At 39.8% G+C, this 16,582-nt stretch overlaps 1 protein-coding gene across 1 annotated transcript in view; it reads right to left on the reverse strand.

The window, feature by feature from the left end:
• The window catches only part of GPC3 (glypican 3), a 430,874-nt gene that overhangs the window by 388,707 nt on the left and 25,585 nt on the right, over positions 1 to 16,582 (reverse strand). The window contains exon 2 of the mRNA XM_036840086.1: positions 10,347 to 10,508. Coding sequence (XP_036695981.1) covers positions 10,347 to 10,508 — 162 coding nt within the window. The remainder of the gene's footprint in view (positions 1 to 10,346; positions 10,509 to 16,582) is intronic.

Raw genomic sequence — 16,582 nt, forward strand, 5'->3', positions numbered from 1 at the left:
TTATTACCGATTTTTACACAGATACTCTCAGAATAGGAAATACAACACATGTCTGATTCATCTAAGGCTAACATCTATTAGGAAAGAGTCAAACAATATATTGGAAGCCAAAGGAAGATACTGACATATTTGACTGAAGGTGCTTTTAAACCACCATAAAAAATAAAAATTGAATTAACAAATCAGTAAAAGCAATTTATAACATATAAAATGGGTTAGCATCCTGAATATACAAAGAGCTCTTAAAAGTCAATAAGAAAAGGGCATCTCAATAAGAACAATGAACAGCTAAATTTTTTTAAATGATGAAAGAATATTAATGAGAAAAAACACAAAATAAAAAGTACAAATGACCAACAAATTTTCCTAATAAAAAAAGAGGGGACTTCCCTGGTAGCTCAGTGGTTAAGAATCCGCCTGCCAATGCAAGGGACATGGGTTCGGGCCCTGGTCTGGGAAGATCCCACATGCCGCGGAGCAACGAAGCCCGTGCGCCACAGCTACGGAGCCTGTACTCTGGAGCCCACGAGCCACAACTACTGAGCCCACGTGCCACAACTGCTGAAGCCCGCGCGCCTAGAGCCCATGCTCCACAACAAGAGAAGCCACTGCAATGAGAAGCCCACGCACTGCAACGAAGAGTAGCCCCCGCTCGCCACAACTAGAGAAAGCCCGTGCGCAGCAATGAAGACCCAATGCAGCCAAAAATAAATAATATAAGCAAAAAAAAAAATTAAAAAAAAAAAGAAAAGAGTACTATTTCTTCACCTAAACTGGGGTTATTGTAAAAGGGCAAACAGCAAATGGCCAGGAAAATGGACATTCATACATTGCTAGCGGGAGTGAAAAGAGATACAACTTTACAGAAGTCAATAAATGTGAGAAACCTTAAAAACCTGAAAAACCTTAAAAACTGCATAGCCTCTGACCCAGCAATTCCAGTTCCAGGAATTTATCCTGAGGAAATAACTAAAGACATGCATAAATATACTTACATGGACATTATTTATCTCACTATGGTCTACTGAAAGTAACCTAAATTTCTAACAATAGAAAGGGTTGGATTAATAACATATGAGACAACAGCATGACTAAGTAGTAGGTGGCCTCTAAATATTGTTATTATAGTATAGAAATAGTTACATGGAAAGATGGCTATAATACATTACATGAAAGAGCAGTGTAATCCACTTTTTAAATATATACACACACACCTATATATGTACAATGCTGAACAAAAGTATGTAAGATTATATACTAAAATGTTAATAGTAGTTATCCTCTGGGGGATAGAATGTGGGTCATTTTATTTTCTACTTTTTCATTTCTTCGTGGTTTTTTTTCATTTTATCTAATAAACATGTATACTCATTTGTATAGTAAAAACTTATTTTAAAAAAAGAATATCCTGAAACAAAGTTTGCTCTATTACATTCCATCTCAACGGGTAAGCATCGATCCACTATCTATAGACTTTTAAGATCTTATATCTGAGTAGATTTCAAAACCTAGAAACAAATGCTGTAGGCAACAGCTTACAACTTGTCTGTCCATCTGGTCATAGTGGTATCAGTAGTTATTGCAGAGGAAGTGGAAGAGATAGTAACCTGTTTCTACTAATACTACTTATTTTAATTGTGTGTGTGTGTGTGTGTGTGTGTGTGTGTCTGTGTGTATTCACTGAAACATTTACTGAGTGTCTACTGTCTCATTGGGGGATACAGGGTTGAGGTAGAATACGCATAAGCCCTCCCCTCAGAGAGATCATTCTCTAGTAAAGGAGACCCACGTTAATCAAATAACCATCATATATCACTACCAACTTGATAAGTGCTAGAAAGAAAAAACACAGGATCCCAGGAGAGGGAATACTGTAGAACCTGGTCTAATCTGATAATTACATTTCGGTTAATCAGGTCCAGTACTAATGCTAAAGAACTTCAACCAAAGGAGGGAAGCACGATAAACATCCTGATTTCATCATTTTTGTTCTCCTTCCTCTCCTAATCAACTCAATGAAATCAGAGTCTGCCATTGCTAGTTAGATCTAGAGGCTACGTTAACTCATTCAGACCACTAGAGGACCATGCAGAAAACATATACTATTTAGTCTTAAATATACACATAGACACAGAGAAAGAATGAAAACACACACAAATGTTATTAGCAGTTTTCTCTGAATGACAAGATTATGAGTGGGTATGTTAGAACATTTCAATATTAATTAAATTATATTAAAGCATAAAAAGCATTTTTTAAATGTATATGTACCAGATATGTGACATTCAATACCACAAAGCAGATATTATATTTCATATACAATTATGCTTATAAATGTACGAGAGGGAATAACAAAAACAATGGCTACCATGCACTTGGTTCCTATAGAGCAGCACAGGCCTGAGTTCTTCACAGTCCTCACTGGATTTAACCCTCTTTAACTCATGGCTCAGAGAGATGTGAGTTGCCCTTGGTAACAAAGAGAGGAGGTGGTAGAGCTGGGACTTAGACTCAAGTCTGCCTGAAGGCAGAGCGCATGCCCGTCTCACTATGCCCCTCTGCTTCTCGCCTAGATGTTTTGTCCTTTCAAAAGGGATGACCATAAGGCTAGCTAGGGAGTCCAGAAAGACTGGTATCTAGTAGGCAATTAATAATGTTTAAATTTTAATTTAAATTTAGAAAAAGATGTGCACTGATTTACCTAACTCCCTTACCGGCCCTTCTCTTTGATCAAAAGCCACGTCTGTCTGGAGAATTCATACAGGCAATCTCCTCCAAGAACCTCTACCCTCCAGTTGGAATTAATCTCTTCCAACCTCACAGGCATTTTGTTTTTTCACTTCGTCTCCTTTTTCTAAGAGGGCATTCAAACTGTGTAAGCTTTGAGCCTCAAAAAACCTGGATTCACCCCTATTCCCTTAGAAACCTGCTAGAATTTTTCTTACCTCATTTCCCATAGGATGCCTTGTACCCAAATTACTCACGCATAAAAGTCTCAGTTTCTGAAATTTGAGCTACTTGAAGGTAGGCATGAGGTAGTTTTTATCTTTGAATCCCCTACAATACCTGCCTTCAGACGTGCTAGGTACTTGCTCAGCAAATGCTTTTAGTTAAATATAATAGAATTCCCCTGCAAGAAAGAAAGCTAGAACTGGGGAGATTGTCTGTGACCATGAAACAAAATACACAGTGGCTATAAAACACATGGTGAGTAAGGGCACAGGCCCTGGAGCTGTACGTTCTGGGTTCAATTCCTGTCTCTGCCATTTATCTATTGGCTGTGCAACTTTAGACAACTTACTTAATCTCTCTAAGCCTCCACTTCCTCAGCAATAAAATGAGGCTAATAATAGTACCAACTTCATTGGGTTGTTGTGAGGTCTAAATGAGATAATATAAGTAAAACACTTCAGAACAGGACATTTTTCATTCATCTCTCCCTGACTTAAATACATATTCAGTGAGGAGGTGTCTGATTCTCACCCCAAGCCTTCAACTTTGTCTTCTCCACACCAGCTCCACATCTCCTACCTATGCCACCTAGACTCATTCAAACCCAGCCCAAGTGACTCCAGAGCCTGCCCTCTTAAACTTACACTCCACTGCTGAACTGGGAAGCAAAGGAGCAGACTAAAGGTATGAAACCCCATTCGGCCTTTGCAGGTAGTCTAGATGTAAGCTGATGGAGCCCGGAACTAAAATCAGAGAAACAGAGCTAGAAGGCAACGGCATGTGATCAGTGAGACAACTGAGGCCCAGGGAGGGCAAAGGGGAACAGAATGTAGGGAAAAGATGGGGGGAAGTATGAAAGAAGAAACAAGAGCTGGTGACTGACTGAAAGAGGAGACAGGGAAAAGCAGGAGTATGAGGGTGTGCCGCAGCCCCTGGAAGAATCTCACAGTCAATGGAAGGAAAGGTGTTTTTAATTTCTATGTTACCACTTCCAGCTTAGAGGAAAATTGTTTCTACCTCCACTCGATTGACAGGAGAATTCAAATCTCTCAAACATATGCTTCATTACTCAAATATCAGGTACTGCAATTCAGTGAGACAGAAAGAGGAGAAGGAACATACGTTTTCAGAAAGTAAACAAATCCCAGTGGGGGAGGGGTGGGGAATAATCACTCTGGGCAAAAGTGGTATTTTTCCTGGAAGCTTCTAGAGGGCAGGGACACTGTCCTTTAATTTGCTTTGTTGGGCCCACTAGTGAGAAGGAGGGCCATGATAATGGCAGCTATAGGGGGGAGTTCAGAGCCCTACTGAACCAAGGGGCACGCGCTGGGGTAAGGAGTTAATCTACATAATCTCCTCACCTCACTGCTGGCCCAAGAACACTCCGCACCCACCATTTTTGTAGGCTCTTTTTATTAAACAGTTTTCGGTCTAATGACTGACTTCTAAATCAATAGAGGGCACAGGAAAGGTTTACAACTCTCCCCAGCCTCTGGCTCTGCTAAAGCCACAGAATTCTGAAACTGAATTAAATCCAGAAAGTTCTTAGCTTAAAACCAAAATAACTTTAAACACCCAGTTTCCAGTTGTTTTTCCAACAGCACTAATAATTAAAGAATCACATTTTTTATAACTTTGTAACCAAAATATCTCTTTGAGTCAACTCCATAAAAGTACACTAATTAAAGCCAGCATCTTCTGGCCTCTGATGAGAAATTCACCCTTTTATAATGGGATTACTAGAGCTTTGCTGTACAGATGAGTGGTTTGATTAATAATTTACATTTCTGAGGATATATAACCTCACTCATGGTCATGGTCTGCGTTCCTAAAATTCTCCTATTCAGTTTAATGTCATTATATTTGGCCCCGGCAAATGAATTAAGTTCTGATTAGACATCAATGTAATTATTCTCTCCCGTATACGTTATTTTCAAAAAAGAAAGGGTTGTGACGGAACGGCCGGCAGTTTGAGCCGAGGAGTTCAGCGGGGCTCAGCATGGGCAGGAGCTGTCAGACTAGTCGAGAGGAAAAAGGCGTGAAATGGAGAAAAATTGCTCAGTACTCACTTAAAATCCCCACTACATTATAACAACTAAATTAACAAATGATTGAACCTCAAAAACATGTTTATCAACACTCAAGCAATTATTTAGTCACATATTAACTGTGAAGGGAAAGAGCTTTGCTTGAATAGTGTCCCTAAACAGTTATTTCAAGCAGAAATGACTGGAGAAATTGCTCTGAGCTGATGGAAGACGGTGTTCTAACCAAGGGCAATTTTACTTAGGGGGAGAGGGAGAGACAGGAATCTGACAGAAAAAAAGTGGAAGAACTGCCAAGAGCAGATGGAAACAGAAAATAAGGGAGCAGAGAAAGAGAAGACGCACAGCAACCCTGCTTCCTCCCCCTTGATCTCCTCCACAGACAGCAGGTAGGAGAAAGCCTTCCAACGCTGGATGAAGATAGCGCTTTTCTTCCTCTCTGCCATGATAGCGTGCACCAGAAAATGCAACAAAAATACGACCTGAACACAACAACGCCTTCGTGATCTAGCCTCTTGCTTGTGTGTAAAATATACCAGAGAGGTATATTTGGAAGAGAAGCTTCAGGAAGCTGAAAAAAGGATTGCTCCTGGAAGTATTGACATTTCAAAGAGCTCAGCTTCACATCTAAGAATGCATAAAATAAACCCCTCTTTCAAAGGGTCCTTTGCCTAAGTGCTCTCTCACCTGTGCACTGGAGCTGCTTCAACATCATCTACATGGGGAAAAAGTTGTTGAATTACATCATGAAGTCCAGCTTTGTCTAGGATTATGTCTGTAATGGTAATGCATCATTTACGTGGCCCCACGTGGGGTGAAGTGGTCCACAAAAATGAGCTGTCTAGATAATAATGCATGTATATAGTGCCTTACAGTTTTCAAGACATTTTCACATACATTATCTCTACTCCTGAGGAAAGCAGGACTGTAATTATTATCCCCATTTTGCAGATAAGAAAACTGAGGCTATTAGAGTCTAAGTAACCACCCAAAGTCATAAAGGCCATAAACAGAGAACTAGAATTAGAACTTAGATTTTTCTGACTCCAAGTCCAGTGTTTCTTCCATTGCCTTGAAGCACCAAAAATATTTTTAGCCGTTCAAAATGGAAATATTAAGGGAAAAACAGTGAACATAACTTGATCTTTCCTTATCAATTCACAGCCATCACTAGGAACATTAGTTGTTGGATCTATTATAACATAGGGGCTACTGAGACAGGTAGGGATATACCCCTCTATAAAATGCCCCCAACTGCCACATTCAGTGAGTTCTTGAGTCACTTTTATGTCCTCCACTCTTACTGTCACTCGTTAACTTCTTGCTGCTCATATGTACCTCCCTCTGGCAGTCTTTCAAAGCCCTCCTAGTTAACTGCTTATCTACTACTGGCTGGAAAACTAGAAAATCAAGCTTGTAAAGACTGTGCATAAATTCAGAACGGTAGTAGGCTCTGAACAAGGACCCAGGAGCTCTCAGATGAGTCAACTACATAAAGCAGGGGCTCCATGTCGTTTTAGGTACACAGAGATGTTTTCTGCTTAACCACCATTTCTCCTCTCTGATGAAGAGAGTTCAAGTTGTGAGACAGACAACTTCCAGAAAAGCGAAGTGTTCCTGCATTCTGAAAAGTCTGTTCTCACTCAAAGTCAGTGGTACCCTGGGGAAGACTGGAATCCTCCAGCGTACAGAAAAAACCCGGACATACCCCAAATATTTCCTGATGGTACAAGGTTGAAAGTTATAATGAAATTCTACAAGGAAAATAGAACTCAAGGCTTGAAAGTGTAGAGGTGGTGGAGATATGATGAAAAACTCAGAATTCTATCCCATTTTTCTTCTCAAGGACCACAAATCCTACAATTTCTTAATTTTGCTTTACCTCAAGCACACTAAGAACAGGAAAACCATGTCACATGATGGCTTGGAAGAAGCTGTGGCATCAATGAGTTTCCTCATCTGTAAAATGGAGATAATTACAGTATGAACCTCATAGGGCTGCTGGGAAAATTAAATGAGATAATTATGTAAAAGTAAGCATCATATAGTAGGCACTTAATAAACTGTCACTATTATTATTATCATTATCATCATCATCATCATCATTATTAGGTAGGGGAGAAGAAAAAGAGAAGAAAATCTACTTTCAGGGAAGTTTTTCAAAAAAGAATTAATTAAACAGAAACAAAAAACGATTGTGCTGCCCCATTTTACTAAGCGCATCAAAGTAAATTAAGTTTAGGAAACGAGGCAATGCAAAGATTGAAAATAAAGAACAACTTTTTTAAATGCTTCAATCATTATCAAAACAACATTAGCAATAGAGCACTCCAACCACTGTAGCAAAGGGCCCCAGGCTCATTTATGAGGGCAAAGGCTTCCTGCAAACGAAGACATAAACTCCAAATCGAGGCAGCAAGGATTGCTCGTGGAACTGTGCACATATTTGCAGAAAGCACTCACTGCTTAATACCCCCAATGTGAACTAGTGAAGGAACCCTAAAGAGATTGTGGATCTAGGCCAAGATCAAGATGAGATATCTTCAACTTCATGTGGTGAAAACAGCTCACATCACATTTCATAGGAGTGAAGTATTGGAGCAATTTTCTCAACAATTTATTCTACCAGAATCTTGGGGAGGGGGTGTATTTTAGGGAAAAAGCAACTGTGTCCCCCAATTTAAATTCATTGGAGTACTAAGTAGTTATAAGAAAAAAGTGGATACTCTCTTTTTCTCAGCAATCAGTAATACATCATCTTGTAGCAGTCCCTGATTTTAGTCTTGTCTCTCCAGACAAGGAGACAATCCTACAGAAAGGATTTGGGGCAATGTCTCTACAAACATGGCATAATTGCCTTGAGGTCCAGGACCATGTTTTATTTTGTTCTTATGGGGTTTATTTTTTCTAAGAGCGAAGCAGGAAAAGAATAAGAAGAGAGAATGAAACAAGATAGAGAATGAAACAAGATAAAGAATGAGTACATATGGTGACAAGGTAGAAGGCATCAGCAATGAGTTCAGACATTAGTTGTCTCCATGTTCCTTTGCTAGGGTTGTCCTTCTGCCTGTCCCCACAATTTGAGAAATAATATATTCATATGTATGTGTGTGTGTGTGTGTGTGAGAGAGAGAAAGAGAACGAGTAGGTGCTGCCCCCCTACTCTCTACCCTCTGTTCACATGACAAGCGTTCAGCTTCCATCCTATAGCAGCCATATCTGGAGGCTAATCCAATCAAAATCTTGTCAAAACTTCCTTTCTCTCCTAGTCTTGTGCTGTTCCAGAACTAGAAAACACAACATGCAAAATGCAGAACTGGACAGAGACGTGAACGCTGACATGCAAGGCCCTCAGATAGACAGCCATGTCAGCTACTCTTCACGCTAGAATACCAGCGTGATCACTCCACCACCCCCATCCAGCCAGGCAATGGTAAGATAACATCTGTGGGCTTGGTTATTCTGGGAATGAAACAAATCACAAATACTCCATTCTAGAAAAGCACCTCCACAACCCATAGAGTAAGATTCAGCCCTCCACTTCAACTCGATTCTCATGTCACATCACTTCTCATCACTCCACTTTCAGCCAGTAGATCAGCTCCAAAATCAATCTAAGAAGTACATGAATGGTACATGTATTTTTAAAGTGAGCTTAAATTATTCATTCTTTTGCCAAATTGTTAGTCTCAACAAACTCTTCACAAGAGTCTGACTGCATAAATAGGTTAACAAATACTTCAAGCTTCTGTATTATACTTCATATAATCAACCCAACATCCCGAGGCTTTGACCCAAGAAACTGTTGTGAATGTATGTTTTATTAGCTAATTTGAATAATTTTCTCAGCTAATTCTAAGTATTTTATTATAATACACAAAATAAGCTATAATCAACCCACCTTACAATTCAAACAGGTTAATTCTTATAAAGGTGCCATAAATCTAAAGATTTCGAATGTCAAGTAGTCAGAAGTGTTATTTTTCTATCTGACCCCAATTCTCTCCTTGTGGGACAAGAAGAAGGTAGCTGATTCCATCTGCTTAAGGAAGGATAGAAGAAAGCCCCAATATCCATAATTAACTTTCTTTCACCGGAAGTGGCATAATGAGGTAGTTAAAAGCATACACTCTGAGAGCCAGGCCACCTGGGTTGAAATCCTACTTTCCCTATTTATTAGCTGTGTGACCTTGGGCAAGTTACGTAACCATTCTGTGCCTTGAGTTTTCATCCATAAAATGGGGAAACTAATACTACTACTTACTTCATAGGGTTTATTGTGAGGATTAAATGAATTAATATATGTAAAACACTTAAAAGGGTACCTAGCACATAATGCTATATAAGTGTTTGCTCTCACCACTACCATCATCCTCCTAGCTGGGTCTCTGAATCAGGGGAGATACTCCCCATTCAGCTATGACAGTCCTACAAGTTAATAAGGAGAAATGTAATTTCCTACCCATTCTGGCAACACTACAACAGCTATCTTTTACAGTCATACACAGGTGCAGTAAGAACTGAGATTCAGAAAAAGAGGAAAGATAATCACTCACACAAATGAGAAAATGTAGGGCCATTAAGCCAGTTTTTCCCTCTTAAATGGAAATAGTCCCAATGGTCAGAAAGAGTTTGTGCATGTTCCACAAATATCCAACTAACTCCTGGAGAAAATGGTATTTAAGTAAACATTTTTGTTTTTTAAACAAGTTTTATGGGCTAGTGGAGGGAAACTACCATTTATTCTTTCTTCAGAGATTTCATCCTTTACATACAGGTAAACAGAGTGTCCTGGGACAATGATTTTTGACAATACCCACCTTTCCAAAGATTGTAATGCAGCTTCTCTAAAAACCATGTTTTTCCTTAACCAGAATCTCTCACTGGGAGGTTTGTTTGGTTTTTGTTAATTTTAATTTTTATTTGTTTTTTGGCTGTGTTGGGTCTTCATTGCTGCATGCGGGCTTTCTCTAGTTGCGGCGAGCTGGGGCTACTCTTCGTTGCCGTGCGTGGGCTTCTCATTGCAGTGGCTTCTCTTGTTGCGGAGCACGGGCTCTAGGCACGCGGGCTCAGTAGTTGTGGCTCACGGGCTCAGTAGCTGTGGCGCACGGGCTTAGTTGCTCCACGGCGTGTGGGATCTTCCCGGACCAGGGATCGAACCCGTGTCCCCTGCATTGGCAGGTGGATTCTCAACCACTGCGCCACCAGGGAAGTCCCTCACTGGGAGGTTTTTATAACAAGTATTAATGTTGGAATGGTAATTTATAAATTATACTTAGCGTTTGAAAGCCCAGTGCCCAAATAACGATGCCATTGAGCAGCACATCTCAAATGATCCCCAGAACTCACCTTGGAAAACTGCAGCATTCTGAATAATTAAGAACTTGAGCTCCATACTTGCAGACTGAAGCAGCTGTTCCATGTTCAATCGTGCTGTTAGTTGGTATTTTTCTTCCATCTTTCTTGAGCAGCATGTTGGGCCCTTGGGGAGACATACTTGCAAATCTGATCCTGAAACAAACAAGTTTTTCATGTTTCAGTAAGCACAGTGTCTCACACACACACACACACACACACACACAGGAGGCAAACAAGGCAAAACAATGCATTTCTTTTAAAATACAGTAAAATCTTGATTATCCAAAATCAGTGTTTATCTTAACTAATCCCTGCTTTCTCCCAATTATCTTTATGACTGATTCTTTTTGAATAACCATAAGAATTAATTGCCTAGGTTTGACTCATAAATGCTGTATAAACTAATTTATAGCACAAAGTATACGTCACTGAACACCAATATTTAATTTGTCTGTTAAAAGACCAATCTTCACTCCTATAATTTCTTTTTCTTGATTGTAATTTATGAATGAAAACACAACCAAGAAGCTACTTTCAAACTTCCAGTTATGATTTCCTAATGAAATGTATGTCTGGCCAATCCAATGTCGCTAACATTAACATTCAATCACCAAAATCCCTTATAACTCTTAACAATTCTAGCTCTAGCACAAATGCCAACCTCTTGTTCCTCGGAATTCCTGAGCTACCTCGTCACCACCTCCCTTATGATGCAGAATGCTTTTTTATTTCTGTATCTCGATAAAGATTTGCCAAATGAATAATCTTCTTGATTATTCCAAAGTTAGGGAATCAGAACCTCTTCTCAGTCCTCAACCAATGTGACCCTTTGCAGTCCTCACAGTTAACCAATCCCTCCTTAAAACACTCTCCCCTCCTTGCTTTAGTGAACCTACCCAGTTCACTAAACCTATCCACACACACCCCATACACCCACATACACCCCCCCACTGCTATGGCTATTCTTTTATATATATATATTTTTAATATTTATTTATTTTACTTATTTATTTCGGCTGCGCTGCGTCTTCACTGCTGCACACAGGATCTTTTAGTTGCGGCATGCAGACCCTTAGTTGTGGCATGCATGTGGGATCTAGTTCCCCGACCAGGGATAGAACCCAGGCCCCCTGCATTGGGAGCGTGGAGTCTTACCCGCTGGACCACCAGGGAAGTCCCACTATGGCTATTCTTACCTATCTTTTCTTGCTTCCTCTTCTTCTGCCTATCACATAAATGTTGTTGACCCTCTTTCTCATTCTACATCTCTGCCCAACCCCAATGATCTTATCTAACCCCTGTGATTGCTGAACTCTCTAATCCTACCTTCACCTTTCTTCTGAGCTCCAAAATCCCACATTTTCAACTACTCTGTGGGAATCTGAAATTCAGCAGACCCCAAACTGAACTCAGTATATCCCATATGAACACACACAAAGTTACGTCTCCTGTATTCTGTACCTCAGTTAATGATTATCATCTACCAAGTTTCCCCATAATAAAAACCCTTTTTGTTGTTTTCAGCTCTTCGCTGGTGACTCAACACACTTCTGTATCCATGGAAGTCATCAGCATATAAAAGAAAATTGAAGCCATGGGAGTAGGGGAGAGTCATTCAACAAATATTTTATTGGGTATCCACTATGTGACAAGCACTGTGGATACAGCAGTCTGTAAAGTCCCTGCCCTCGTGGAGCTTATATTCTGGGAGACAACAAACTACATATGTAAGGTCAAGCAGTGATAAGTACTACAGAGAAAATAAAACTAAGTAAGGAAGGGAAAACAAACTGTGGTATATACACACAATGGAATACTACTCAGCCATAAAAAGAAATAAACTATTGATACATGCCACCACACGGATGAACGCCGAAAACATTATGCTCGGTGAAAGAAACCAAATTTTAAAAATTACATACTGTATGGTTCCATCTAGATAGTGAAAAGTAATCTATGGTGACAGAAAGCAGTTCAGCAGTTGTTGGCGGAGATGAAGCAGTTCAGCGGGTGAGAGTGAGGAAATTTGGGGGAGTGATAGATATGTTCATTATTTTGATTGTGATGACTGTTTCACGGCTGTAAACATATGTCGAATTTATCAAACTGTACCCTTAAAATATGTATAGCTTATGGTATGTCAATTATACCTCAATATAGCTGCTGTTTTTTAATGTTTAAAAAACAAAGTAAGGTAGGTAGGGAATGTGGTGATTGCAGGGACGATTCTATTTATGTAGGGTAATCAGGGATGGCTTCTTTCATAAGGTGACATTTGAGGAGAAATGAGGGAAACAACGGAGAGTCCCAAGATTTTATATCCTCTACCAATACTAGCAAATATTAGGGCTCAATGCATATTTAAGTCCAATCTCCTTCTTCTTCTGTAACTCCTGTTTTACTCAAACTTTCCCTTCAATAAGCATTTGTTGAGCTCTTCTGTGGTGGCCATGAAAATGTGCATCTCAGACCTCCTACCGCAGGGAGTGTAACTGACGAACGGTCCCAGCTGCTGTGCTCTAAATTCAACGCCATGTTGTGCCCAGGCCACAATCCCTAGGGGCTGCTCCCAGCCAATGACTGAGCATGGCAAAGATGCCAAGTCCTGTGAGACACAGGACTTTGCTGACAGGCATTTTGGCTTGAGGACTCCCCACTGACCCTGACAAAACTGTACTGCAGTTTACATTCTCTCTACTCAACCTTCCTTCTTTCCCTCTCTCCTCCACAGGGGTCAGACCTACACCACAGTCGAATGGCTCATTTCCTTCCCAAGTGTTTTCCCCAAGAAACTTCTTGCACATCTAGTGCTATATTGGCATCTGCTTCTCAGAGGACCCAGTCTAACATATCTTCTGTGTGCCAAGCACTGTGCTACATGGTAGAGGTACAGCTTTCAACAAGAGAGATGTGGTCCTTATCCCAAGGAGCGCACTGTCTAGAGGGGTTAACAGAGATGAATACCTAGTGCATATAACTGGGTGCGATAAAGCGACATAGTTAGCTAGGATGACAAAACATGTATATGGGATATCCCCCCAAGGGGGGACACCCTCAAAGTTCCATAAAGTCCTTGGCAAAGTAAGCTTTCATAATAAACATCAAATCTTACTGAAGTGAGGCTAGAAAGCATATTCAGACATTTTAGACAGCTTTTCAATGACTGAGGTGTTTTTTTAAAAAAAAAAAAAGGTGGGGGGAACTAGTTAGCCCTAAGTTACCAGAAAATTTATTTTTGTTACAATCTCTGATTTCCCTAGGAATTCCAGTTATCATGGCCCTAATGTATGTGTCCAAGTTTTCTTAATTTAGGAATGAAATTCATCAAGTTCAACCTCACATGACATCACTGTTGAAGTCCACAGTATTGACTCCAAGCTCTCCACTTCCTCCTCCTCAAGGGAGCTGCTGACAAAAGTAGTAAAGGAGAGCATGGATAATACATATCACCAAACCTAACCCAGCACTGCAGTTTATAGTAGTGGATGGAAAGGTGACGTTTAATGTGTCAAAATACAATTTGGGGTCTGGAGACACAGAGTTCAGATTTATCTCCTATAAATGTCAATCTCATATACAAGCCTTAAACCAATTTTAAATAGGGTCTAAGCTCAAAGGCTTTATGATTATCTTCAGAAAAAGAAAAAACAGAGCTAGTTCTAGCTCACTGTGTTCTTTCTACATGAGGTTACAAAATGTAATGCTATTCTAGAAGTAGAAACTGATTCAGTTTATTGGACCAAGTAGGGAAAGAGTCCCCTTGGGGACAAGTGGCTAATCTAGATTTAAACAAGGGTAGTTGGAACACATGTGTAGATATGAAAAATCCTATATAGCAGGTACTTTCCAAACACCAATTTATTTTCTTAGTAAACTGATGCCTAAATAGTGTGTGTTTAAAATACCTGTATTTGCATACATTCATAAAATTAAATGTTATAGATAAAATTCTTTGTGTTGCTAAATTTTCATTGGTGATGATTTCTAGTTTTCAAGAATGGTAGGGTTTATTTGGCAGGGTGGCTGTTAGTACTGTTCTTACTCCCACCAGCTCTAGCTAGTGGGAGTTATAAAATAATAGGGCTCAGATCTTTTCTTTGTGAAGTGCTGTGAGTTGCTTACATCTTAGAAGGTAACAAACTGCCACTCAATGTACCAACAGAAGCCCAGGAATGACTCTTTAAATGACCATGACGCCAGTTTGGTTTGCCTTAATATGATAATTCATGAAGTAACTTAGAGCATGCATAGGGGTACCCCTTCCCTGAGTGGGTCAAATCTCATCATTGTATAAACTCCTACTACCTCAGGAATTCAGTTAGCCAAAATCTTTAAAGGGCTAAAACCTCAAATGAGAACTTATGGGAAAACATGTCAGATGTCATGAAGAAAGGTACGTGTTATATCCAAATATAAGAAATGTATATATAGCAATATTTATCCTCCCACCAACTTATCACAGCCTGGTTAATCAATAAACCAGTATAACTGATCTGGGGGCTAAGAGTTAGCTATAGATTTGAGGAAATAAAACATCTATAAACTGATAAGAATTCACGATTTCCAAACCAGGAAGGAGAGAAATAAATGCCAAAGGGAAAAACATTTTGTTTTAAGTAAATTTCATATAACTCACAGGCCAGCTTAAAATAAGCCTCAGTACATGATAGCATAAGGAACAAAGTGGGCCAGGAGAGCTAGACACATCTAAATGAAATGACAAAAATGAAATATAACCATTTTAATGCATGAACATGCCCATGAAAGAAACAAGACAGAAAGAACACACAAAACAGAAAGAAACAGAGAAAGAATTTAGAGGGGGATCCTCATCAACAAAACAAAGAATTACTCTGGGAACCAAATCCCAAGTGGGATGAATAAAAAGTAGAACCGAGGGCAAATGACTAAGGAGGTACACTGAGAACTGGTACATACTTGTGTGAATAAAAGCAGAAAGGCCAATTCAAGAAATAAGATGTAACTTACAAAAGACATAGTAAGTAGCAAAGCATTCTTTAAGTATGTCAGGAACAAAAGAAGGTTAAGGGAAAATAGCTCCTTTATTAGATGGGAAGGAAAAGTAATCACGGACCACACTCGTCAAAGAGGTGCTCACATTTTTTTTTTTTGTAAAAATGGAATTCAGCTGGGAAATGGGAATAGAGACAAGCACTATAGCCTGGGATGGAGATAAGGAGAAGACTTAGCAACTGACTATTCGAATGAGTCAGAAAGGTTCAACTCTTTAGGGCTTAATAAGCTGCATTCCCAGATGCTAAAAAAAAAAAAAATTAACTGAAGTCATTACAGGGCTGCTAGTTCCCATTTATTCTGGAGGATTAAAAAGTGCCTTCATACTATAATCTCCTCTCCTAGATTTTTAGTTCCTGAAGAGCAGAGAATGACTCCCATCTCCTTTGGGATGCCCTGTCGTTCTCAGCCAGTCCTGTACATGTAGTGGTGCATTAATGAGGGCTGCAGACTGAGAACACAGAAAGAACACTTTCTGTCTGTCTGATCTAAAAAGAAGGAGTGGAGACAGATGACCCTGAAAATGTTACATCTGTATGCTTTGATCTTGGAAAAATATTTTAAAATACCACAAAAATCAATTTCCAAACATCTTGAAGATTCACAAATAGATGTTTCGCTTGAAGAAACTATGAAGTAATTTATTTCTAGTTATTTTGAGACAATGTCTTGCTTGCACAGTGGGTCCAGTTCTGGGTCTTACAACTGAGAAGGGATATTTGAGTTATGGAAGCTTTTCTCTGGAGGATTATTCCCATGTGTATCCAAGCTGGGCACCCTTACCAGTTGCTTTCCCTTCCAGAGGCTAAATCACAGGTGGTCCACCGAAAGCTCCCTCCGATGTGTACTCTTGTGTGAGGGGATCTCTTAGGTGTGGCTACCTGTGACCTTGCCTTCTTGACCTGTAACACAGACTCTCTCCTTTGGGCCTAGTTCTTACTCTTTTTGGCTCCATTCAAGGACTTGACATTTTAGACTGCTTCTGGTTTCCCTTAGCCACCTCCGCCAGGACTGGGACTTCAGTTCCTCTCTGCCATGCAGTCACAGGTGCACCACACTACTCACCTGGAGACCCCATTCCAGGCCTGAGCTCTGTCCCTAATTGGAAGAGGACAGTGAACACTATATACGAGGCTGTTTAATTGTATCTGTTCTACTGGATTTTATTCCAAGTCAGTAAGTATTAACGGCCT

The sequence above is a fragment of the Balaenoptera musculus genome, chromosome X, assembly GCF_009873245.2.
Source record: "Balaenoptera musculus isolate JJ_BM4_2016_0621 chromosome X, mBalMus1.pri.v3, whole genome shotgun sequence".
NCBI classification, from domain to species: Eukaryota; Metazoa; Chordata; class Mammalia; order Artiodactyla; family Balaenopteridae; genus Balaenoptera; species Balaenoptera musculus.